The sequence below is a fragment of the Pongo abelii genome, chromosome 17 (assembly GCF_028885655.2).
Source record: "Pongo abelii isolate AG06213 chromosome 17, NHGRI_mPonAbe1-v2.0_pri, whole genome shotgun sequence".
In the NCBI taxonomy this organism is placed as follows: domain Eukaryota; kingdom Metazoa; phylum Chordata; class Mammalia; order Primates; family Hominidae; genus Pongo; species Pongo abelii.
Window position 1 is genome coordinate 37943160 of NC_072002.2, and position 25710 is coordinate 37968869.

Below are 25710 nucleotides of genomic sequence, written 5' to 3' on the forward strand. Positions count from 1 at the left end.
ATGGAGGGTATGAACTTGCTTATGAAAAACAACAATAACATCATTTAGAATCTAATTTAGGACAAATTATCATCACTGAGAAATATTTTGTTGAAGCCTATTCTGGTGTAAGCCACTTACAAAAATCCATATATTTTTAGGAGTTGTTTGGTCTAAAAAAATATAAATAGATTGAAGGATTTAGGTAACTTGGTTGCTGGTTATTAAAGTTGAGTTAGTTAAATCTGTTTAGGAAGAACGTGACTATAGAATTTTCTTTGTTCTGTAAAGTTTGTCAGACGCATTCTTAGGCTACTCATCAGTTCAGCAAAAAAGTGTGAATGAGAAAAAGTGAGTTTTATAAGGAGAACCAGGTCCTAGACAAAACAAATCCATGACAGCTGAAAGTCATTACAGAGAGTAGGATAAACGACAAGACTCAGTTATGAAATTAAGCTCAGAGCTGTTGGGTTCCGGCGGACCTCAGTTTATTTATAGTCACCACCAAATCTATTTGTAAGTTGTTAGTTGTGGATAAAATGCTCTTGAGTAACAGTTTGGTCTCAAGTTCTGCACTTGAAGTCTATTTAGGGAGTAATGATTAAAGACCACTAGGACTGAAAATTATGCCATATGTCATCAATCCTTCTCTTTCCTCCCCTGGAGTTCAAAGTTTATAAGTATAAAATCTACGTGTCATACCTAATAACTTCCCCTTTGTCTTACCATTTTTTTTTCCTGAAATCTTTCATTAAGATTGTCATTTTCCAAGTTGTTGTGGTGACCCAAATCTTTAGACTGAGTTTTGGTGTAGGGATTTTATTTCTCAGGCTCCTATGGTTCTTTTATATTAGAAAGTGAGACACTCTCTCTTCTCCTTTCCAGTTTCCACCCTAATCTTTGCCTCCTGCTGACCTGAATCCCGATTTTTTTAAAAGAACCTAGGGAGACAGGGTGTGGGCATTTAAATTCTGGGCAGGCTGCCATGTGGGATGGAGAGTAGACATCTGTGCTACTCCACAGGGGAAGGAGGGCTGATGAGAGAAAGTTTTTGACAAACATGGAGGAAACCTGTAATGGCTAGAACTTGTCAGCAATGTAGTGAGTTCCCCTCAGAATGAGATGCTAGTGTGAGAGGGGACTTAAGGACCTCTTGAGCCCCTTCCTCTAAGTTTCTGGAGTGATCCACCTTCCCTCCTCTGGATGAGCAGGTACTTCTGGGAACCAGTAAGAGGAGCTGAGAGTCCTCCTTAGACCTAAACCAAGTACACTTTTTTTTTTTTTTTTTTTTGAGACAGAGTCTCACTCTGTCACCCAGGCTGGAGTGCAGTGGCGCGATCTTGGTTCACTGCAAGCTCCACCTCCCAGGTTCACGCCATTCTCCTGCCTCAGCCTCCCGAGTAGCTGGGGCTACAGGCGCCTGCCACCACGCCTGGCTATTTTTTTTGTATTTTTTTAGTAAAGACGGGGTTTCACTGTGTTAGCCAGGAGGGTCTCCATCTCCTGACCTTGTGATCCACCCGCCTTGGCCTCCCAAAGCCAAGCATACTCTTTCTGATAGTGCCAGGGCCTGAGTTTTTCAGCACAGGGTGATGATAAACCCAAAAGAAAAAAGTGTTCTTGCTGAACTACTGGCAGACGGACTCTTTGGGCCAAGATTAAAAGGATCCCTTTTCAGACTGGCTGGGTTGTATTTTCATCCCTGGCCTTGGTTGTTTTGTGAGGATTGTACTTCATTTTGTAAAAAAATGTCAAACCAAGTTACTAAACTGCAGTTGAATTTTAATCGCCATCGTTTCTTCTCAATTAAAAAAACTATAAAATTGGCTCAGTTGATAACTTTTTCAAATGGACACCAACCACAAAGTAAATGTAATTGCTTGGTTCTATATTTAGTGACTTATTTTTCATAATTTGTATTTGTATTTTGTACATGGGTAGTAGGGGTATTTATAATTTAGTTAATAAAAATAAATGTTTCAAATTGTCTCCCCCAGGTTACTTATTAATTACAAATGTAAAAAAGGTAACTTGTGATGGGGAAATATGATGGACATCTTTTTAAGCAAGTGATGAAACTTAGCATTATCAATAATAGGACAGCTTGGCTTCACGTGCCTCTTGGTGACATCATGAGAAGGAAGTGCCACCCACCTAGTGATCTGGCCAAGAATGCCCCACCTGACAGCACTTTGGGAGGCTGAGGTGGGCGGATCACTTGAGGTCAGGAGTTCGAGACCAGCCTGGCCAATGTGGAGAAACCCTATCTCTACTAAAAATACAAAATTAGCTGGGCATGGTGGTGCACACCTGTAATCTCAGCTACTAGGGAGGCTGAGGCACAAGGATCACTTGAAACCAGGAGGTGGAAGTTGCAGTGAGCAGAGATCGTGCCGTTGCACTCCAGCCTGGGCGACACAGTGAAACTCTGACTCAAAACAAACAAACAAAAAAGAATGCTCCATCTGAGTCAAATTATGATAAAATAAGCAGACAAATTCAGACTGTGGGACGTTCTGTGATTCTGTGACCGATTCTACGAAGGAACGTTAAGACTTAGAACAGACTGTGGGACATTTTGGAGTGTTCAAAATGTTAGTGTCAGGAAGGACAAAACATATTGGGGGACTGCTGTGGATTAAAGGGGACAAAAGAGACCTGATGACTCACTGCCACATGTAATCCTTGATTAAATCCCGAAGTGGGAAAATAATACAATGGGGATTATTGAGAGGAACAGGGAAATTTGAATATGGACAATGTATTAAATACAATTTTGAATATATGGTAAAATTTCTTACACATAAAAATGTTGAATTTATGTAGAAGAAATATCCATGTTCTTGGAAGGTAACATGCTGAAGTATTTAGGAGGAAAGTATTATGATGTCTGTAACTTCCTTTCAAAGAATCAAAAATGTGTGTGTGTGTGTGTAGAGAACAAAAAAATATGGTATATTGTTAACAGTTGGTGAATCTAGGTGAAAAGCATATGAGTATTCATTGTATTGTTCTTTGAGCTGTCCTGTAGGTTTACAAATTATGCAAAATAAAAAGTTGGGAGAAGTAAATTATGAAATGCTACCTTGTGGAATAGTATGTTTATTAAATTATAAAGCTATTGACAGACTGATCTCACTTTTATTATAAACTTAGAGTTTTCTGGCACAGGGAGTACTATTTAGTTGAGTAGGAAGCTTATTTTGGATGTGACTTTAAGTGTACTTGCACAGTATTTTGCACTTTCACAATCCCATCTGTTAGTTTAATTTCAATTCAACAACATGTATTAAGCCTCTTTTCAGAGGATACAGGAGTGATTAAGACCAAAGATGGTGCAGCCTAGCGGGAATGACAGATGAAAACATGTACTGCAGTGCATGACAGGTGCTCTTTTAGAAGGAGAATATCAAATTTGTATGAAGTAGATATTATTCTTCTTTATTTTCTTAAAAAAATATCTTTTTTGATCATTTTATGAGCAAATAAATGAAATCTCAGAGTAGGTAAGTGATGTACTTGGAGTCACATAGCCAGTGGGTGACAGGGCAGAGATTTCCCCCCCAGGGGAGTTGATTCTACTACAACTTAGCTCAGACACCAGGGTAGGACCACTTCGGAGTTCAGCTCTGTCTCTGTGTTTGCCAACTGCTCCCTGCCCCTTGAACTCAGTAGTAGCTATACAGCTTTACTATCCATCCATCCATCCACTCATTTATTCATTCATAGCATGTATTGAACACTTATTACGTGCAGTCAGTCCAGGAAGGCCCTGAAATGAACAGAGGACAGGCTGTACCAAGCTGTAATTTCAGAGGCTTCAGAGCATGCAGCACTGGGGTGAGAAACAAAGATCAGAGGACACCCTCTTGTCTTCCCTACTCACCCTGAAGTCTTTTGAAGTTGAAGTGCCTCACACTCCCCCTTTTATGATCATTATCTGCCTTATTAAAACATTATTTAAAAGACTACTTTGTTTCTCTACCTAAACAATCACCAACACACTTCAAGATATCTTCAGCTTATTACAAAAGCACGTGGAGAGATTACAACTCAGTCCCTCTCCATCATTTCTCCCCTTATCTCTGACCCCCAAATATGATCTTTTTGAAAATGCACAACTTTGCCTTTCTACCTACAGTGGCTCCATAGCTTGGGCCTTCTAGTCTCACAGAGGGTCCTCGTTTATATCAGCAAATCTCTAGCATCACTCATGTGTGCTTTGAAGTATTTTCAGTGGCCAAAGAGTAAACATAAGTGCTGAGAGTAAAAAAGGAATGTAGCAGAAGGAGTGATTCAACAAGCATATAATTAAAAATTACCAAGCAAAACAGAATAAATCCCTACCTGTTGGCTTAACATGCCTGAACCAGGCTGTGAACATACTTAGGAGACCACTCACTCTGCCTCACTATGACATTTTGAATCTGCAAGTGTCAGAGGAGATTTGCTGCAGAGCTGGAGACCTTGGCAAGATTCTAGGGCACGTTACACAGCAGGGGTGGTGATAAATAACACATATAGTCGCTTGGTGCAAATGGGATCCGAACCAAAGAGATGCACCCTACCAATATTCAGAGCACATAAACATACATTGGGGAACCTCAGAAATAATTCCTAAGACAAAAATGGGAGGGAAACATTGAAAAGTGACATGTTCTAGCTAATTAGTGCTGGAAGAGTTGGTGCCATCAGTGGACTTATTAAATTAGGCCTGGGTGGCAGGATACTGTAACAGGCAGAGGGGCACATCAGTTGCTGCTAGAGTTGGGATTTTTAAGTGTCATAATGCTTCAAAAGAATCAGGCCGGGCACGGTGGCTCATGCCTGTAATCCCAGCACTTTGGGAGGCTGAGGCAAGCAGATCACGAGGTCAGGAGATCGAGACCATCCTGGCTAACATGGTGAAACCCCGTCTCTACTAAAAATACAAAAAAATTAGCCGGGCATGGTGGCGGGCACCTGTGGTCCCAGCTACTCAGGAGGCTGAGGCAGGAGAATGGTGTGAACCTGGGAGGCGGAGCTTGCAGTAAGCCAAGATCGCGCCACTGCACTCCAGCCTGAGTGACAGAGCAAGACTCTGTCTCAAAAAAAAAAAAAAAAAAAAATCAAACATTACCTAGAAACAAGATGAAACTTGTGGATTAAAGGGGACAAAAGAGACCTGACGACTCACTGCCATATGTAATCCTTGATTAAATCCCAAAATGGGAAAATAATACAATGGGGATTATTGAGAGGATCAGGGAAATTTGAATATGGACAATGTATTAAATACAATTTTGAATATATGGTAAAATTTCTTACACATAAAAATGTTGAATTTATGTAGAAGAAATATCCATGTTCTTGGAAGATAACATGCTGAAGTATTTAGGAGGAAAGTATTATGATGTCTGTAACTTCCTTTCAAAGAATCAAAAATGTGTATGTGTGTATGTAGAGAACAAAAAAATATGGTACATTGTTAACGGTTGGTGAATCTAGGTGAAAAGCATATGAGTATTCACTGCATTGTTCTTTGAGCTGTCCTGTAGGAGAGGACAGAGAGGCTCCCTTCTGAGCCACTGAAGCTACTTCGTTCATATAGCTTTGTAGTAGCAGAAAGTACAACTTTAGAAAACCAATGCCCTCAATTAACACTTGAGATATATCATAACATAGCTCCCCACCCCTGGCTCTCTAGAATAGAATTTTAGCATATTGGGAAATAATGATGTTTCGCACTTCTCTGACGACTTCTTCCCCCCAAGATGAAACAGGTCAAATATTCAGTACTTATTAGGTCCTGTGGCACAGCAAATGCTCAGTGGGTGGAATACACTTAGGCTGAGTGTTTTTATACCTGCAAGGTGTGGGTTTCTTACTTAACCTCTCTAGGCCAAACTTTCCTCATCTTTAAAGTGGGGTTAATAAAACTCCGCTTCTTATTATGAAGTCTAAATGAGAGAATGTTTGTGAAGAGCTTAACATGGTATGTGGAAAGACAGTATTCATTAAATCATGACCTATTAGATAAATAGTTTTTTAGAGGGCTATGTATGCTATGATTGTGGGAGTTTGGTGGAAGGGATTTAGAACGCTTCGAATGATTACTGTATTCAAAAAAGTTTCATTTGTAGTCTATCAAACTCACATAATTAACAGTGGCCTTATTTTGATGTGGTCTGAGAGAGATGTGCAAAGAGTTTTTAGCGAAATATATTTGCTCTGATTTTCCAAACACGAATTCTTGGATTTCCTATGAATTCCTTCACTACATAATAATGGGATGTGTCTTTGGAAATTGTTACACCTACCTTTAGAGTATTGCTTTATGATTTTCAGAGTACCTTATAATTCCTAATTAGTTTTTATTAGGTTGGATCACTTTTTCCACGTGTTGGTAGACAACTTGGGAGTGTTAATCTGAGCCCAAATAAGCACTTTTTTCAAGATCAAAGAGAAAGTGTTTGATAGGGACAGAACTGGCTGAGCTTAGGGTTTCCAGTAATCAGTGTGACAATTCTTCCTTCCTCAGAGATAAGCAAAGGGGCTTCTTTGAGCAAAGGGTAAATCTCTGTGCCTGAGAGGAGTGGTTCTCAAAGTATGGATGAGCACCTGTGAGGATCCCCAAGACCTTTTGGGAGGTCTACAAGGCCAGGGGTCCTCCTTCCTCCATTACAGATCTACGTGAGGCCAGATCTTCAAATACTTCAGCCAAACAACATATCACATCAGAGTGAATGAAGAAGCAGGTGTGGGAATCCAGCTTTCTCCTGTTAAGCCCGACACTCAGCGAGCTTAACAAAAATGTAAAGCAATGCCACTGCTCTCACCAAACATTTCATGTTTTAGAAAATATAGTCATTTTTAATAAAATATATTTATGCTAACATGTAAAATGTTTGTTATATTAAATGAATTAATAGTATATCTATCTTAAAGTTTTTTAACTTTAATTTTTAATATGGTGCACATCAATAGATAGAACTCATACAAACAAAAGCTTTTTTAGGTCTTCAATAATTTTTAAAAATATAAAGGGGGTCCTGAGACCAAAAAGTTTGAGTCTCATTGTCCTAGATTTTTTGGCTTCTGCTTTGGGGTTTGGAATGTTTACATTAGCTGGCAGTTCTCAGACTTAAAAAAAAAAAAAAAATCTTACCATACTACTGTTTGTGAAAAATATTAAGATGAAACTCCTTTTTTTTTTTTTTTTTCTGGGAAAGAAAAGGAACCCACAGGGTCTGAATACTCCCTATTCCCCAACTAGAGGAGCCTATGGTTCAAAGGGTATTCTTGGGCTAGAGGCGAGTGCTCCTCAGACAGTCACCAGGAAATCTGTTGCCTGGGGGTCAGGGAGCCTGGAGGGGGGTGGGGATAATCCTCACTCATTAACACATTAACATAGATTTGCTTAACACCGTGTTCAATGTCATACCAGGCTCTTTGGGAAATAGGACCTCAGGGTTCAAAATTCAAGCCAGATAAGTTTTGGGGGAAGGAATGGGAATAAACTGCAAAGGCTCCTGGGGTTCACACAGGAGGCACCATGGAGTTGAAGAGTGGGAGGTGAAGAAAGAAGGACCGAAGCCCCAGTTCATCTCTTCCATACTTTTGCATCATCCTGGCCATGGGCAAAAGAGTGATGAGGGCGAATGAGAAAGCCGATAAGAGGGAGAACAATCAGGAAAAGATGAGGCCGGAGGAGATCCACAGGGAAGGAGTGCTACCACTCCATCAAACAGCTGCTTGGGTTTCAGTTCTGGCAGCTGTGATCTGTCCAAAACCTGGAACCAGGGTTAAGACACTGCTGGGAAACACTCTGGGCTGTTCTCTTGGTTCTTGGCCCTGGGAGGGTTTAGCACGTGATGACTATTGCTTGCCATCAGACTTTTCTGAATGCATAGATTTTAAGATACACTGTAGACTGGTTGAAATGGAATGGCATATTGGTTAAGGTGTGACAAAGATGATGATCAATGTGTATATTGGTGGAGAAAGAAAGATAATGATTTTTGTTTTGAATTTGATCAGCTTGAGAGGCTGCAGCTGGGTAGAGATGTCCAATAGACAGTTAGGAATCAGGATCGGGATCTTGAGCAAGGGATTGTAGGGGGACATGTTGCCTTGGGAATCAGCATCATATAGAGATGGTAGAAGCTGTGAATCGATGAGATGACATTAATAACTGTATCTCTTTTATCAGCTCTTCCATGTGGCCTATATTTTAATCAAATTTGCAAATTCTCCTCGCCCTGACCTTTGGGTCTTGGAAAGATCTGTAGACTTTGGAAGCACCTACTCACCATGGCAATATTTTGCTCGTAAGTAATCTTGCCTACCATGTTCTGCGTGGCTTTAATTACTTGGAACAGATCAAGACTATGGATTTAATTAGAAAATTAATCTCGGCTGGGTGCGGTGGCTCACCCCTATAATCCCAGTATTTTGGGAGGCCAAGGCGGGTGGATTACCTGAGGTCAGGAGTTTGAGACCAGCCTGGCCAACATGGCGAAACCCTGTCTCTACTAAAAATACAAAAATTAGCGAGGCATGGTGGCACGTGCCTGTTATCCCAGCTACTCGGGGGGCTGAGGTCGGAGTATCACTTGAACCCAGGAAGCAGAGGTTGCAGTGAGCCAAGATTGTACCACTGCACTCCAGCCTCGGCAACAGAATGAGACTCCGTTTCAAAAAAAAAAAAAAAAAAAAAAAGAAGAAAATTAATCTCTCAGTATGACTAGTTAGAGACTGGTCACTTTTAACCTCTAAATTACTCTCAGAACATTGACTGTAATCCCAGCACTTTGGGAAGCCAAAGCAGGTGGATCACTTGAGGTCAGGAGTTTGAGACCAGCCTGGCCAACATGGTAAAACCCTGTCTTTACTAAAAATACAAAAATAAGCAAGGTGTGGTGGTGTGCACCTGTGGTCCCAGCTACTCAGGAGGCTGAGGTGGGAGAATCACTTGAATCCAGGAGGCGGAGGTTGCAATGAGCCAAGACAGTGCCACTGCACTCCAGCCTGGGTGACAGAGTGAGACTCCATCTCAAAAAAAAAAAAAAAAAAAAAAAAAGAATATCCCCATTTCTCAAGCATGTGTTCAATAATTTCAAGGATACCACATGCAGAAATGAAGTAGAAACTCCTTTTATGACAACAGTTCTTGGCACTATTTGGGAGTACCTGTAAGATGGTAGAAGCTGTGAATCGATGAGATGACTTTAATAACTGTCATCTCCAATCTTTTTCCCTTTATACAGAATTAGAAACTAAGCTCCATCTTTATAGATCCTGTGCTGTGCTTTACTTACCTCGACTCTGTTATCTTCACTAATGAAGAATGTCAGGGTTTCTGAACCCTATGATGAACAGAGGTGGACAAGAATTTTGCTTATAGGCATTGGGTTTTCCACTAGGTTTCCTGAGAAGATAAACTTGCCTAAGTAGGAGCGTGGAGTTAGCACTGCATCTCCAAGCATTGCCACTGAAAGTCAACTGGCCTGAAATGGCTTGGTATTTTCTTTCATGAATTAAAAACTCCATTATCAGCCTTTCTCTGAAAGTTTTAAATGCCTTTCTGTTCTTTCTTTCTTTGTGTATTTTCTTAAGGAAACATAAGGCTTCTTAAGAGATTTGCAACAAAATGATAATATTTTGTTTTATAATATTAAAATATTTTCCTTCTAGATTCTAAAGTAGACTGTTTAAAAGAATTTGGGCGGGAGGCAAATATGGCTGTCACCCGGGATGATGATGTACTTTGTGTTACTGAATATTCCCGTATTGTACCTTTGGAAAATGGTGAGGTAAGTAGATTTGGAAGACTGGAAGAGATAAGACTCAGAAATGACCATGAGGATATCCAATTTTTCATAATTACGAAACTTGCACTTTCAAGGACATCTAACATAGATCAAGATGGAAACAGGGCTTGGGACTGAACAGTAAAGGAATCACACTGAGGGCTCCCAGAATGAACCAGGTTGGAAATTCTGTTGGGGGATTTCAGTTATCCCCAGAAAGTCAGGATTCTTGATTCAAGGCCCACAGGTCTTGAACTGTCCTTTCTGGTGATGTATTTAGAAAGTGGCTTGCTGGTAACTGAAATGATGACCCCTTACCTCTTCACCTATGATCCCATGATCCCCCGTAAGAGTGAGGAGAGGAAGGACAGGTGGCAGCAGGTAGATTTTCTCTACACTCTCTCTTCCCTCATCTGAAGACCAGATGTAGGGGATCCAGAGGAGGACTCTGTGGTCCTACAGAATGGCTGCACCTCTAGATAGAAAGAGCCTGCTTCCCTGAATGACTGCATGGAGCCAATCCTACCTGATCCTTGATCCCTTTTGGTAGAATGGGTGTAATCTGTTGGAGAGAAAAAATTGCTGTCCCTGTGGGGTTGCATTTGGTCCTTGTAAAGTCAGGTTGGCTATTGTTAAGGGAGATAGGCAAACAAAGGCGAAACAATCAGAGAAGATTTCCATGGAAATTGTGAGGCCATAATGAATATGAACTGAGTTTCAAATAAACTTCCATCAAAGGTGTCAGCCTCCCTCTCTTTAAGTAGAGAGATCTTACTTGAGCATGGGTATGTGGTATCTTCTGACAGCTCATGAGTGGTTCATATTTCCAATGGTTGACACTTGGGCTTCATCACTTTGGGCTTTAAAACAAAATGGAGGGTTTACACAGGTTTTTTTTTTTTTAAGCCCCATTACTGTCAAACTTTATATCTAGAGATTTCCTTTTTTCAACCTCATGTAGATTTTTGGATTACTTTAGCTTTGCTTCTTTGATGCAGCTTGACAAAGTTGTGTCCTTATATTTACAGATTTTAACATTATGTTTTCAACATTTCATAGTGTTACAGTCCCACAACTACAATGATAGAACAAAGGCTTTGAAAACGTAGTGATAACATCTCCTGAGAGCCCAGATTTCAAAGACATATTGCCAGACCTTGGAACCAGGAAGTGTGAGGGAAGATGGGACTAGCAATGATGTTTTTAGACATAAACAAGACCCAAGATCCCCTACGAATATCAAATGGCTCAAAGAAACCAAGTGCCTTGGGGCATGTGAGTTATTTTTACTTACTTGCTGCTAAATTTTGATAAAAGGAACTTTTTCCCCCTTTATGTGTGTGTGGTCGTTTTAGGTTGTGGTGTCCTTGATAAACGGTCGTCCAGGTGCAAAAAATTTTACTTTCTCTCAAACCCTGAGGGAGTTTACCAAGGCAACAAACATCCGCTTGCGTTTTCTTCGAACCAATACGCTTCTTGGACACCTCATCTCCAAAGCCCAGCGAGATCCAACTGTCACTCGGCGGGTGAGTAGTCAGAGCATTTGTTTTGTTACTTTATTTATTCATTTTTTTGGCTCACCAAATTAATTGCCTTGAACTCTTTTAGGTAAACTTTATAGCCTGTAATGATGTAGGTGTGGGAGTTGTTCTTGTCTGAAATACTAGATATAGCTAGGAGTTTATATCTAATGACTTATAAAAATGGCTGTTTGAAGAAAAATCATTATATTCAAAGAAGATGAAAGGCGAATGATTATAATCAGCCTGGTAATAGTCTGGATGGGATAGTTAATACTACAGCCAGCAATCCCCAAATCTCAGTGGCTTAACAAAATAAAGCTTTGTTTCTTGCTCCTATTACAGTTTAACATGGGTCAGCAGGTAGGATCGGCTCCAAACAGTAATTCAGGGAAGCAGGTTCTTTCTATCCAGAGGTGCAGCCATTTTGTAGGACCTCAGAGTCCTCCTCTGGATCCCCTACATCTTGGTCATCAGATGAGGGAAGAGAGAGTATAGAGAAAAATCTACCTGCTTCTCATCAGAGGTTACTTCTATGGGCAAGAACTGGTCATATTATAGCCTCACTTAGATGCAGGGAGGCTGGGTGATGTCATCTAGGTGAAATGGAGGCACATAGGTATTGGTGAGCACTAGTACCCTCTCCTGTGTTGGAGGTACACCATGAACATCTCTCACTCTCAGGTGTCAGGGCAGTACACTTGTTTCCTGGGCACAGAGGGAGCCCACAGAATAAACACATTGAGCTCACTCTTCTTCCACCCTCTGATCTGCTGGTGCCTTCCATTGGCCAAACCAAACAAGAAGCCAGAGAGAGAGAGTCCATCGGTTGCAACCATAAAGTTCAGCTCCTAGGCACAGGACAGGGTGGAGAAGGTGGAGAGCAGATCTGGAGGGTGAATGGAAGATGCCCAGTGCACCTTATAGAGTTTGGCTTTTTATATAGGTAACATCAGAGAGCTGGGAAAGGAAGGGAGGGAAAAGTGTAGTTTTGAGCATTTTCCAGAAAGGCAGGCACCTTGGGTGTAGGTGGCCTATCTTTTGTATTTTTTGCTCTCCTCGGCTCCCTCTGAGCTTCTGTGTAGTTGGGGACTGTGTTGAATCTGAGGATGGATATTTACAAGGGAGGGCTGGACTTTCTCATAAACTATAGCTGGGCTGTGTTTCCGTTCCTTCATGTGCCCTGGGGCACTGCCACAAATGTACCCTACCAATTTTTTTTTTCTTAAATTGTCTTTTTGGGGGTTGCAAGATTTGCAGTCATACATATCTATGTATATTACTTTTCACTTAGATGAATACAGGCCTCTCCATTAAATAATTGTTTTATGGAGTGTACCACATACATAATACATAATCTTAACCCCCCAAGTTTAGGTTGCTTCTTTCATGGAGGAATATGATACCAGCTACCTTATGACACAGATCACGTGTGCTGCTGGGTGAAGGCTGACTGGGGGTTTCTCTTGCTGCTGCTGCCCTTAATACGTGTGGAGGGGAACTTTTACAGTGGCCAGCAGGAAAGCCCCTGAGTGTTAATTTGTCACAGAAAGCCCTGGTAATACTGACTTATCTGTATTAACAAGGGGGGCTGTTAATGCCTTCAGACTAAGATGTTTCCAGGAAGCATTGACACTTTAACAGGTTTTAATTAGGGAACCAGAACAGAACCCCAACATTAATTCAATAGGGCTCTTTAAGGCAACCACACTCAACAACAACAATAAAGGGACAAAAACCCTCTTGTCCTTGTGAATCCAAAGACTTCTCGCTGACAGATATTCTTCTCACTGGCAGCATGGCCTCAATGAGAAAGATTGTTCTACAGTCCTCACATTCCTCCCAAATCCTGGGCAGTCTCCTGCCAAGTCTGAGAAGGAAGGTTGCTGGCAGAGGGAGCTGGCAGGAGGAGCTGCCTATTGTCAGCACTGCAGAGGCCTCCAACATATTGGAGAGGGGCCTTGTCAATGAGAGGGTATACACATATTTGTGGCCTGGTTTAGGGGCCAATCCTCAGCTGGATCTGAGCTGGCTCTGTCTGGCCTTTCTGGAGCTTGAAACTTTGACTCTAGCCTTTTTGACCCTGTGCTAGGAAGGCTTCAGCAAATACTGGTGGCCCCTCCAATCTCAGGGATGTATTGGATCCATCTCTGTAAATATTATCTCCCTTCCCGGAACCTGGGATAGTATTTTGCACAAAGCAAGTGCAACATTTTTTGGTATAAAAATTTAGTTTCGATAAATAAATATTTTCAATGTATAAAATTCATTTGTAAAGAACATAATGTAAAAATTATTTTAATTTACATAAAAAATAAACTTGGAAGTAATTGATCCCTTTCCTATAGGCTATAAAGTATGATTGTCTTCTAAGGCAATTTCCCTTCATGAACTTCAAGCATTTGATTTTTTAAATGCACAAATTCAGCAGTATGTTATTACATTTTATTGAGGAATGTGTTTATTTTATAAGACATGTTACATCCCAATGTAGGGCTCAAGAACATGGAATTTTAAAAGGGAAGCAGAGGCAGCAGATGTGGGTTAAAGACTAGTAAGAGAAAGTTTTTGTCACTGTTCAGTGAAACTTGCGTGTTCTGTGTTCTGTTGTGCAGTATTATTACAGCATAAAGGACATCAGCATTGGTGGGCAGTGTGTTTGCAATGGCCATGCTGAAGTGTGCAATGTAAACAATCCTGAAAAACTGTAAGTACACTGTGCAGATTTTTTTCAGCCTTACTATGATTAAGTCTAATTATTTCAGTGGATGTTTGCATCCCATTAAATGTTTCTAGGTTCCTGTCCTCAATAGGAATGATTCAGGATCAATGAATAGGTGGGGGGTGTGTGCCTCCTCTCCACCAACTCTCCATTTTCTTTCACATAACCCCTATGGGCCCTGGCAGACATGGCTAATCAATCACAGCACTCTGGAAAATCTGTGTCCCAGCCACCAGATCACCCCCAAGACATACCTCAGGCAGCCAACTGATTAGAGCTGGCAAGAGAAATAGAACTTGTCATTCCTGGTTTAATGGGATTAGGGTATACATTTCAAATCCTTGTTTTTTAAATTGTGGTGAAATACACATCAAATTTACTATTTTAACCATTTTAAAGTGACAGTTCAGTAGTGGTAACTATGCTTACACTGTCGCGCAACCAATCCCCAGAACTCTTCATTTTGCAAAATTGAAATTCTATACCTGTTAAACAACTCCCTGTTTCCTCCTACCACTGGCCCCTGGCAACCATCATGACTATCCTAGGTACCTCATATAAGTGGAATCATACAGTATTTGTCCTTTTGCAACAAATACTGGGTTATTAAATTTGTCATCACTTATTTCAGTTAGCATAATGTCCTCAAGATTCATCCATATTGAGCATGTGTCAGAATTTTCTTTTTGTTCAAAGCTGAACAGTATTTTCTTGTATATATGTATATACTACATTCTGTTTATCCATTCATTCGTGGATACACACTTGGGGTGCTTCCACCTTTTGGCTATTGTGACTAATGCTGCTGTGAACATGAATGCACCCTTTTTGTTTTTAATTCGAGTATATTTTGCATACAATAAGATGCATGAGTCTTAAACGTTGAGGTTCAGCAATACATTTGTGTTACCACTGCAAGAGGGATACTTTAAAGGGCTGGAAATTACCAGATGCCAGATATAGTAATCATTTTATCTCAATGTTTAACTTAAAGTCTACAATATTTCATGAGCAGCATTTACCTGAGATGTATTTCACTTTTAGTCAGATTCAGGCTTGTGCTTCTTTAGGTCTAGCTTTGTGTTCAGGCAGAATTGCTAGTTCTCAAGGTCTGTGATGTGCTTTGTGGGGCCCTTCTCCTTGACCAGCCATAACCCTTAATGTTGTTGTTCCCCCTTCAAGGATCCGGCAGTGCTGTTGAGAGAGCTTACACACGAAATGATTAACCTTTAGTGGAAAATGACTTGTTTATTAATGGTTAATCTATTTCCACCCTGTAATCTCCTATCTCCCTAAGACACTAGAAATCAGGTCAAATAAGTTCTGAGTTGGAGAGAGGAGAGAAGAGGTCCAGCTAATGTCCCTGAGCCTGGAACAAAATACTGCCATGTGGGAAAGGAGTACACGCCACCACAGAGGGCATGAGCTTCCTGCTTAGAAAGGCTACTGAACCCTGGAGACCCTGGCAGAACTGGAGGAGTTCTACACTGGGTGGTTAATTCTCCCAATACACATGCGTGGAGGTCTTCCCAAGCCTTGGTGAAAGGCTCAGTTTGGCAGCAGTCCACTTCAACACGACTGCCTGCCTTTCCTTGTCTGCTGGTTTGCTTCTGCCCAACAGGCTGACCTTGAACAAATGCTGATGAAATCCACATCCATGATGAGGTAGAAATCTTATAATAATTTAAAGGGATTCAGAAACTTAATGGGTAGAGCCAAGCCTGGACAATCAGAAAAATTACTTGCTAATGAGGCAGAACCCAAGAAGAGGGGTTTAACCAAGCATGTGTACCATGTTGACCTTGCTGCATGGATAAGCAGAAGGACCTCAAATTTAATTCTGAGCTTCCTAGCAGCCAACTCAAAAAGGGAAATCTGCTTGGCTTCATATTTCACTATGATCATAAGCTAAAAAGTAATAAGTTACTTAGAAAAAACATGATTGTTGACACTAGTGCCAAATAACAATTTTCCCTAGGGGTGGGGCGGAGTGGTCATCACGAAGGGAATTATCTAATCAATGACATCTTTAAATAACATATTTACAGCAGATGTATTATTAACCATCAGTCTGGTCTGCAAGAGAGGAAAAGCAGTGATTTGGCAGTGCCAATGGGACTCAGATGGGTAGCCAGCTCCTTTTTTTGCTATGCTCAATTTTAATCACCCTATGTGTGGAGTTGGACTACATATTCTTGAAGCAGTCCTCCCTAAATAATCTTGTAGTCTAGCTAATGCCAAATGTTTAATTGGCAATGAGCTGAAATCGCTTCTCCAACAAGAGCCCATTTGGATGCCAGTTGTTCTGTGCTGCCAGGTAGATCTATGTCCATGTGCTTTAACAGGCAGTTGAGTGTGGAGAGGGATGTCACTCTCTCTTGGGAATAAAACTGAATATATGCCACACCACCTTCCTTTAGAGAAGAGTTGATGGAATCCCTACAGGCACAGCCAAGAGCCTTCTTAGACAAGGCGTTTTGCTGTTGTTGTTTTAATAGTCTCGGGTCTTTATTTGACTCAAACCGAACACTGCACGTTTCTCATATTAAAAAAAAAAAAGCTGTTTGCTCAATGCCGCACAAACGGCAGCATGCGGGGACACCCCCGCTGCTTCCCCCGCCCCCACCCCCCGCCAAAAAAAAAAAAAAAAACACAACCCAAACCCAAAGCCTCTTTCATATTCACGATATTCAGGAAGCACCAGCTACGGAGTCAAGCATCTTGGTTTAGATTTAGTCTCTTTGCCTACAATCACGGCCTTTGTCAAGTGAGTTTATCTCTGAGCACCAGTATCGTCATCTGCAAAGTGGGGCAAGTTCCATCTACCACAGTGAGACAGGAAAGGGGCTCCAAAACTGAGAGCTGCCATCACAGTAGATGTTGTAAGGGCTGGACGAAGAACTCCAGAATCCTGGTGCTACCAGCCCACTTCACCTGAGCCACGGCATCCCAGGCTCGGGAGTGCCAAGACTCAGGGAGCCCTGGATGCGACGCCTGCACCCAGTCCTTCCCCAACCACGTGGCAACCATGTGCTCCCAGTGGTGGTTGCCTTCTCAGTCCCCTCCAAGCCTCCCTGCTCCCGATTCCCTGCCCCCGCCCCCCACTCCCTGCCCCCGCCCCGCCCCGCCCCGCCCCAGTAACTGGCTGAAGCACTCGGGTGAATTCTGGGTCCAGGAGCCCCAGACTCTGAGGCCTGGGGACTGGAGAACAACGCCAGGCTGCGCGTCTGTGCCCTCCTCCAACGGGGAGGCGCGTGCTTCCCCGCAAACCCAGCCTCCTGGACCAACCCAGCCGGGAATTAGAAGCCTACGACGCCCGCCTGACGCACGCTCCTAGGAAAACAATCGCTACCCAGCTCCAGGCAACCCGAACTTTCGGCAGGCTGGTTCCACCTTACCTCAGGCCCTGGGCCTCGCCTGGCTCACGCTCCTGGGGCTTCAGGCCGTCTTCCCACCCCTTCATGCCTCCAGCTCCCTCGTGGCTCCCATCCTTCCAGATCCAGCAGCTCTTCCCACTTCCCTCAGGCCTCCAGCCTGCTTGGCGCTCTCCAGCAGCCTGGGATGCAGCCGGATTCCCACCTCTAACCCTTCCCCTCCCCTTCCTCCTCTCCAGCTCCTCCTCCTCCTCAGTCCCCTCCCCAGCCCCCACCCTCACTGCCACTAGACCCTGCTTGGCCTCGCTCCAGCTCCCCCCAGCAGTTGCCAAAAAGATAGTTCTGAGGCCTCAGGGGGCTCATCCATCGAATCTTCTGTGGGGTGGTGGCGCGCTCTTACGTGAGAGAGAGAAGGCAGACAAAGAGGAATGACTCCTGCTCCACAGACAGCTGCGCAAAACGGAATCACACCAGGGCTGGACGATGGTTTTGAATCCTCTTTCAAGCACGGAAGGAGGGAGCTCAAAGCTTGGAGTTCCAATCCAAAGCCACGGCTGAAACAATTTCATTTTAACTTGGAATGTTAAAGCAGATGTACACCCTTTTGAACTGAGACTTTTAACCCTTTGCCTCTCTGAGTGGTCTCAACTTTTGGCCCCATGATGGAGCTGGCGCAGCCTCTGGAAGCAGAGCCGTCTGGGATCTTATTAGCAGCTGGCTCTTGAATTGGGTAAATCTCTGGGCATGACCACAGGTTGAGAGTAAGAAACTTGAGCAGATCTTAGTCGTAGGACTCCAGATCTTTATGCAGGTGTGATACTTAACACATCTCAGTAAACTCAGCACTTGAGTGCTCCTGTGTTCATTTATTGTAACAATGGAGTAGAGAAGACAGAGCTGGGGCCTCAGAGCCAAGTGAGGTTGGAAGTCTGGCTCTCCATTTATCACTGCCTGACCTTTGGCAGGTATCTTAATACCTCTGATTCTCAGTCTTACCATCTGTAAAATGGAGATAATAAGCAGGATATGGGAGGCTTAAATAATACTTGCGAAGTTTGTGTTCTCCTAATTCCTCAGTGAATGGTGCTGTGGATGACCGTGATGACTCATGTGTCAGGTTCGCACATATAGGATCAACATCAAAACTTTTCAATAACTGAGATGCACTTCGCCCACATGCCCAGGTTTCGGTGTGAATGCCAGCACCACACCTGTGGGGAGACGTGTGATCGCTGCTGCACAGGGTACAATCAGAGGCGCTGGCGGCCCGCCGCGTGGGAGCAGAGCCACGAGTGTGAAGGTGGGTGTGGGGCTGGGGTGGGGGCCACATGTGGCCTTCTTCCCCTCTCCCTGGGAGCTGAGGCTATTTTCCCCATGCTAGTGAAGAGGCTGGGGTCATGTCAGTCTTAGGGGCTCAAGTCTGTCTGTTGTAATAAGAACCTCAGACTGGAGGGAAAAGTGCCCTCCTCTGAATTCAGATGTGCATTTGAGAAGAAAAAGAACAATAATGATGATGACCAAGCATGATGGGGCTCCGTGCTTTAATACATTGACCTCTCTTTTTAGCAATCATAAATATGATACAGCCACTATAAAATTTTAACATCTTATCCATTTCATAGGATGTGATACTGGATAGGAATCAACTATTTTGAGGACGAAGGTCCAGAGAAGACGGCAAGGTTGAGTCTAAACAGGGAGCTGGGAGTACTGGAGTATGGAGTGCTGGGAAGTGTAACATGGTAGGATTGAGGAGGATGGAGGGGACCAGAGAAGGAATAAAAAAAGTTGGGAAACTGCTTTTAAGAGTGTGACATAAAGTAAGAAAAGTGATTTTTTTCTTGTTTTGTTTTTTAGGCCTGTTGTGATGGCTCCCAGCACTTTGGGAGGCAAAGGTGGGAGGATTGCTTGAGGCCAGGAGTTGGAGACCAGCCTAGGCAACATAGTGAGACTCTGTCTATAAAAAATTGAAAAATTAGCCAGAGGTGGTGGTGCAGGCCTGTAGTCCTAGCTACTTGGGAGGCGGAGGTGGGAGAATGGCTTGAGCCCAAGAGCTGGCACAGTGAGCTCTGATCCTGCCACTGCACTCCAGCCTGGGTGAAAGAATAAGATCCTGTCTCAAAAAAAAAAAAAAAAAGAAGAAGAAAGACAACTACTATTTTTAACAAACAAACCCTAAGACATCCAACTACAGATTTTCTTCTAAATAAATCTCCTTGGGAAGCTACATATTTATTGCAGTTGCAGAAAACATTTCATTCACTGCAACCTCTGCCTCCCAGGTTCAAGCGGTTCTCCTGCCTCAGCCTCTCCAGTAGCTGGGATTACAGACACCTGCCACCACGCCCGGCTAATTTTGCTTGCTTGTTTGTATTTTTAGTAGGGATGGGGTTTCGCCACGTTGGCCAGGCTGGTCTTGAACTCCTAGCCTCTGTGATCCACCCACCTTGGCCTCCCAAAGAGCTGGGATTATAGGACTTTATACTTTTTGACCAAATATTTTTTGTAACTATTAAGAGATAAGACTGATGATCTCTTATGGCCAGTAAACTTATGTAAAAGGTGTTCCCAGTGGTCTTCCAAGGGAGTTTTGAGAGATACTAAAGTTCTGGGAAGGTCTTGTGGCTATCTCAGGGAAATGCTGTGGCGCACCTCTGAGTCCCAGGTGTTGCTTGGATGACCGTCTCACTTTATAGTCACAGTTAATCAGTTCCTTCTCAATGACTTCTCCATTCCTCACCCCAGATGAGGGGACCAGAAAGAGAGAAAGGTATAATAAAAGTAATCAGGGGTTGTTTCTTTTGCTGCTTTCAAACACTGATTTAGGATATTTTTGATTGAATTAACCATTATTACATGAATTCCAGTATTTGCAACCTGATTAGTTTTCCAGACTAATGGAACCCTCTGTAAATAACATGCTTCACTGCAACACATACGAAAAAAATTTAAATCTCCTTTAATAAGTTTTTATCCTTTTAAAATGTATTAAATTGTTAAAAGTTACAAAAATAGTGCATGAAAGTCAGACCTATCAGGATCCATTTATTAGGTGCTTTCTAAATTCTCTTTGAAATATACAATTCAAAATAAACAGACTTCTCAAGAAATGACTGATGTAGTAAATATAAATGTCTTGATTTTTTAAAATCATGGCACCACAGAGAAAATGAAGATAAGAAGGCACTGAGCCTGTTTTACAAGTTATAGGGTAATTTGTGTAATATCTAATTAAGTCTTCCTTCACATAGTCACCTGGGAAATTGATTAAAACATACAAATTACTAACAAGACTTGGAAATTTTGATGTAATTGGAATATAATGAATATATAGTCTGCCTAAGAAAGAATAAGAATTTTACTCATGTTAAATCTTTTTCATTGTGGCAAAGATGAAAATCCCAAATGAGTTTTAAATTATACTTTGTAATTTTAGAAGTATTATATACTATTTGTAGATAACTTGGAAATTAAAAAAATAAATAAAGTAAAATCACCAAGAATTTAACTACCCCAACAGTGTCTTAGTCTGTTCAGCTGCTGTAACATCTGGGTAGCTTATAAACAATAGCCTCAAAGTTCTGGAGGCTGGTAAGTCCAAGAGTAAGGCACCAGCAGATTTGGTGTCTGGTGAGGGCCTGCTTTCTTGTTCATAGATGCCACTTTCTTGCTGTGTCCTTACATGGTGGAACAGGCAAGGAAGCTTTCTGGGCCTCTTTTATAAGGGCACTTATCACCTTCCAGAGGGCCCATCTCCTAATAACTGGTGATTAGGTTTCACCTATGAATTTGGGGTTGGGGGGCACAAGCATTTGGACCATAGCAGAGAGCTACTATTAATATTTTGTTAGATACGTAGTATTTTATACATACTTTAAATACTCAAGATTATATAATCTACATAATTTTATATCCTAATTTTTTCACTTGATATTTTTAGATATTTCCCCGTATTTTCCCAATCATTAAAAATGCTTTGACATCATTTTTGATGGTACAGAGTTTTGTTCCATGTGTTTGTTGAGTACCCACTGTGTGCTGAGAACTATGCTCTATTGCAAACAAAACACATACAGCCCTTGCCGTCATAGAACTTACAATCAAACAAATATACTGTTGCTTGCTGAGCCATTCCCCTATAATTAAACATTAAGATTATTCCCATACGATTACCATATAGTGTTGAAATGAAAGGTTTAGAGTGTTGGCTAAGAGCATAGGTTCTGCAGTCAAACAAAGACAGGTCAGAATTTCGCCTCTCCTAGTTATAAGCTATGTAACGATGGGCATATTCCTCAACCTAAGCCCCAGTTTTCCAATCTGGACTATAGGGATAATGGTACCTACCTTAGAGAGTTACTGGGCAGATTAAATGAGATAATTCATGTAAAACACTTTTCACAGTGTGTTAAGAGCTCAATTGCTATTGTTAGTAGTAGTAATAGTGGTAGTAATAATATTCTCTTCGTGCATGAAGTTTAATTGGCATTTGGATGTATGTTTTTTTGACAGTGAAATTTTATTTTATTGAATTTTGTATGTATAAAACATGCCAGTAAAATAAAGAAACAATGAAACGAAGATTATATACAAAAGTTTTTGAATTAATACTATTTAAATACATTAGTTGTTAAGGGAAAAATTAGAGCTACATACTGGTCTTTCACAGTAATAAATAATAATGTTAGTGTTTAATTGCAATTAAATAAAAACACCAACTAAAATAAATATATTGCTGGGTGGGTGGCTCACGCCTGTAATCCCAGTACTTTGGGTGGCCAAGGCAGGAGGATCGCTTGAGCCCAGTAGTTGGAGATCAGCCTGGGCAACACAGTGAGACCTTGTCTCTACAAGTAATTAAAAATTGGCTGGTCATGGTGGCACGTGTCTGTAGTCCCAGCTACTTGGGAGGCTGAGGTGGGAGGATTACTTGAGCCCAGGTAGTTGAGACTGTGCTGAGCCGTGACCACACCACTACACTCCATCTGGGTGACAGTGAGATCCTGTTGCAAAAGTAAATAAATAAAATAAATATATTATTCAAATTGTTGACCTAAAGGAAGACGCTGCAGCACAAAATACAATTTTAAGGAGGTTACTTAATGGCTGGGCGAGATGGCTCATGCTTGTAATCCCAGCACTTTGGGAGGCCGAGGCAGGCGGGTCACTTGAGGTCAGGAGTTCAAGACCAGCCTGGTCAACATGGTGAAACCCCATCTCTACTAAAAATACTAAAGTTAGCTGGGTGTGGTGGCTGGTGCCTGTAGTGCCAGCTACTTGGGAGGCTGAGGTGGGAGAATCGCTTGAACCCAGGAGGCAGAGGTCGCAGTGAGCCAAGATCGTGCCACTGCACTCCAGCCTGGGTGACAGAGCGAGACTGTTACCAAAAAAAAAAAAAAAAAATTTACTTGAACCAAAATGAAGATAGCTGCCCCGACACACTTCCAGGTTGCCTTGGGCAGTGTTCCTGCATTTCAATGTACCTTCCTTTGTTATGATTATATATCTTTCTTTGGGGGTGGGGGCGGTGGCAGGGAGAATGGAGTCTCACTCTGTCGCGCAGGCTGAAGTGCAGTGGCACTATCTCGGCTCACTACAAACTCTGCCTCATGGTTTCAAGGATTCTCATGCCTCAGCCTCCCAAATAGTATATATATATTTTGAGATGGAGTCTCGCTCTGTCTCCCAGGCTGGAGTGCTGTGGCGAGATCTTGGCTCACTGCAACCTCCGCCTTCTGGGTTCAAGTGATTCTTCTGCCTCAGCCTCCCGAATAGCTGGGACTACAGGCGCATGCCACCACGCCTGGCTAATTTTTGTATTTTTAGTAGAGACAGGGTTTCACCATATTGGCCAGGCTGGTCTTAAACTCCTGAACTCATTGTGATCCATCCACCTAGGCCTCCCAAAGTGCTGGAATTACAGGCGTGAGCCACTGCGCCTGGCCCCAAGTAGTATCTTTTTTAAAAAAGAGAAACTTCGCTCATGGAATATCAAATGAAAGGAGTTCTAAACTGTATCTTAGTACAGCCTGGTCTTTGTGTAAAGAGCCCTAAAAATTTTCCCCTAAGAGTGTCCTGGGTGTTCCAGAATAGACTTTTTTATAGCTCAATTAGCAGTAATATTATTTACACTATTTACTAAGCGTCTGATAGTAATAATGAGAATATTGACTTATTATGCTTTTTTTTCAGCATGCAACTGCCACGGCCATGCCAGCGACTGTTACTATGATCCAGATGTTGAGCGGCAGCAGGCAAGCTTGACTACCCAGGGCATCTATGCTGGTGGAGGGGTGTGCATTAACTGTCAGGTGAGGCACTATTTAAATCAAAGTGGATGTGTTGTCATGGGGAATGAGTATTCAGTAAGCTCTGCTCCTGAAGAGATGTCAAGAAAGTGACAGGCAATTGTAAGAGTTTTCTGAGACCATTTCTCCACTGTTGCTCACACAAGGCCTTGTTAGCTGGATGTAATTTAGGGATTGTAGGGAAAATGGACTGAGGTATGTTTACCCACACCCCTTTGATCAGTTTCTCCATTTAGATCTTTGCCTAAATGGAGAGGAGGATTCCTGGTTGTCATCTGTGGCTGCTATCCATCTTGTGATAGAAAAACTCTAAGATAGGAGGACAAGTAGTTATTAATGTTAGTGCTAACCCTGCATCCTGTTTTCAGACAGATTCTGAGTCTAGACTCAGTGAGGAAATGCCTTATGAATAATTAATGATGTCTTTCATAGACATCAAATATGAAACACTAATTTTTCATTCCTTCTGTAGGACAACTGGTTTCATTGGAATTTAGTTAAGGGAGTGTATGGTGGAGGAAGGTATCTCTTCATTGAGATATTCATTAACAGTCCTGTCAAATGTTTATGAATTTGGTCTACATTGTCATTCTTTCTTGTGTTCTTTTAGATGTTTTGTTAATGTTACCACTGAGGAGGCGTTCTTCACATGAGATGCCCATTAATATGAAACCAGGGCTACATACTCATAGAGAGAGCCACCATTCTTCACTTGTCTCCCCCTCCTACTTTTATATCATCTGTTATTGCAGATAATTAAAATATAAGTAAAATATAAGTCATAGGTTTGTTACAAATCACAAGGTTTTATGTGTAAGTGAGAAATACCAGGATAAGGCTAAGCACTATAAGACCTTCAAGTGATTTGTGTGCATTGTTAAGTTGCAGAAACACTGGACTAGAATGTGTAGGTAGAATCCTTTCTCTGGATGAAAGGTCAAGCCCATTCAATGTGTCTTTAGAATACTTTGTTATTCTTCATCATTCTGTCAGTGATATTATGTTTTGTACTTTGTTGTTCCAGAAAACCATCAATATAGTCTTTTTTTCATAGTGGGTCTGCAAAAACATTTTTTTTTTTTGCTTATGAAATTGCTGAACTTTTGTTTGGGTGCACTGCATTTGTTTTCCAACTTAAAATGCCTTTTACTAAGTTAGATATTTAGGTAGCATAATTAACTTTAAAATGTTTATTGTGGTGAAATAGACATAAAATTTACCATTTTAGCCATTTTTGAGTGTACATTTTAGCAGCATAATTAACTTTTATATTATATTGATAATCAAAGGTCAAGGAAAGAGTTCTGCTTCTTTTATGGTTTAGTGGCTGCTGCAGGACTCAACCCTACCATGGAGGATTGGTCTTTATTGATTGTCTTTTCTCTTAAGAATGAGTCATATTTTGGGGTTTCATATGATAAACTGTGGGCAAAATACAAAAGACAAATAAACAAACAACAAAACCACAAAAACCATGATCTGAAAGCACTGAAGAGTAAAAATAAGCAGGAAGATACTGGAGGAGAGCTGCACTTGGCAAAAGGGATCAGTATAGGGTGAGTTACATATTTTTATGACTTTTACCCAGAGGGGAGGCCAAAGTTGGTCCCATGTGGTCTGGCTAAAATTTCTCCAGAAATATGGAAGCTTTGTCTTAAAGCTCTGTTCTCTGAAGAACCAGAGAGCAGAGCTTAGGACAACTCCAACTTGTGGAAAGTTGGTGGGGAGTCCAGGAAAAGAGAAGTCAAGAGCAGGGAAATCCCTAATTCTGTATATAAATTCTTCTCAAGTTTCTGACTGACCCCTCAGTCCATTTTCCCTACAATCCAAGCACAGGATGGATTTCATCTGAGACTAAGATAACTTACTTGATATTTCAGTTACCACTTAAGAGTCAGAATGTGCAGCTTGAGTAAAGTTAATTGTCTCATAAAGAAAAAAAAAAACATTTTTTAGAGGAATGCTAATGGATTTGGAATCCCTACAACACAATATTCACAATCTGTAGGATACAAC

General features: G+C 41.7%; 1 protein-coding gene and 1 pseudogene across 5 annotated transcripts in view; one reads left to right on the forward strand and one right to left on the reverse strand.

Moving 5' to 3' along the window:
• LOC100937164 (large ribosomal subunit protein uL23-like) overlaps window positions 1-16528 on the reverse strand; it is a 53899-nt pseudogene extending 37371 nt beyond the window's left edge.
• The window catches only part of LAMA3 (laminin subunit alpha 3), a 279433-nt gene that overhangs the window by 57653 nt on the left and 196070 nt on the right, over window positions 1-25710 (forward strand). For all 5 annotated transcript variants that reach the window (XM_054537716.2, XM_063716859.1, XM_054537712.2 and 2 more), the window contains exons 3-8: window positions 8171-8288; window positions 9655-9773; window positions 11126-11296; window positions 13906-13997; window positions 18571-18686; window positions 23579-23697. In XM_054537716.2, coding sequence (XP_054393691.2) covers window positions 8171-8288; window positions 9655-9773; window positions 11126-11296; window positions 13906-13997; window positions 18571-18686; window positions 23579-23697 — 735 coding nt within the window. The remainder of the gene's footprint in view (window positions 1-8170; window positions 8289-9654; window positions 9774-11125; window positions 11297-13905; window positions 13998-18570; window positions 18687-23578; window positions 23698-25710) is intronic.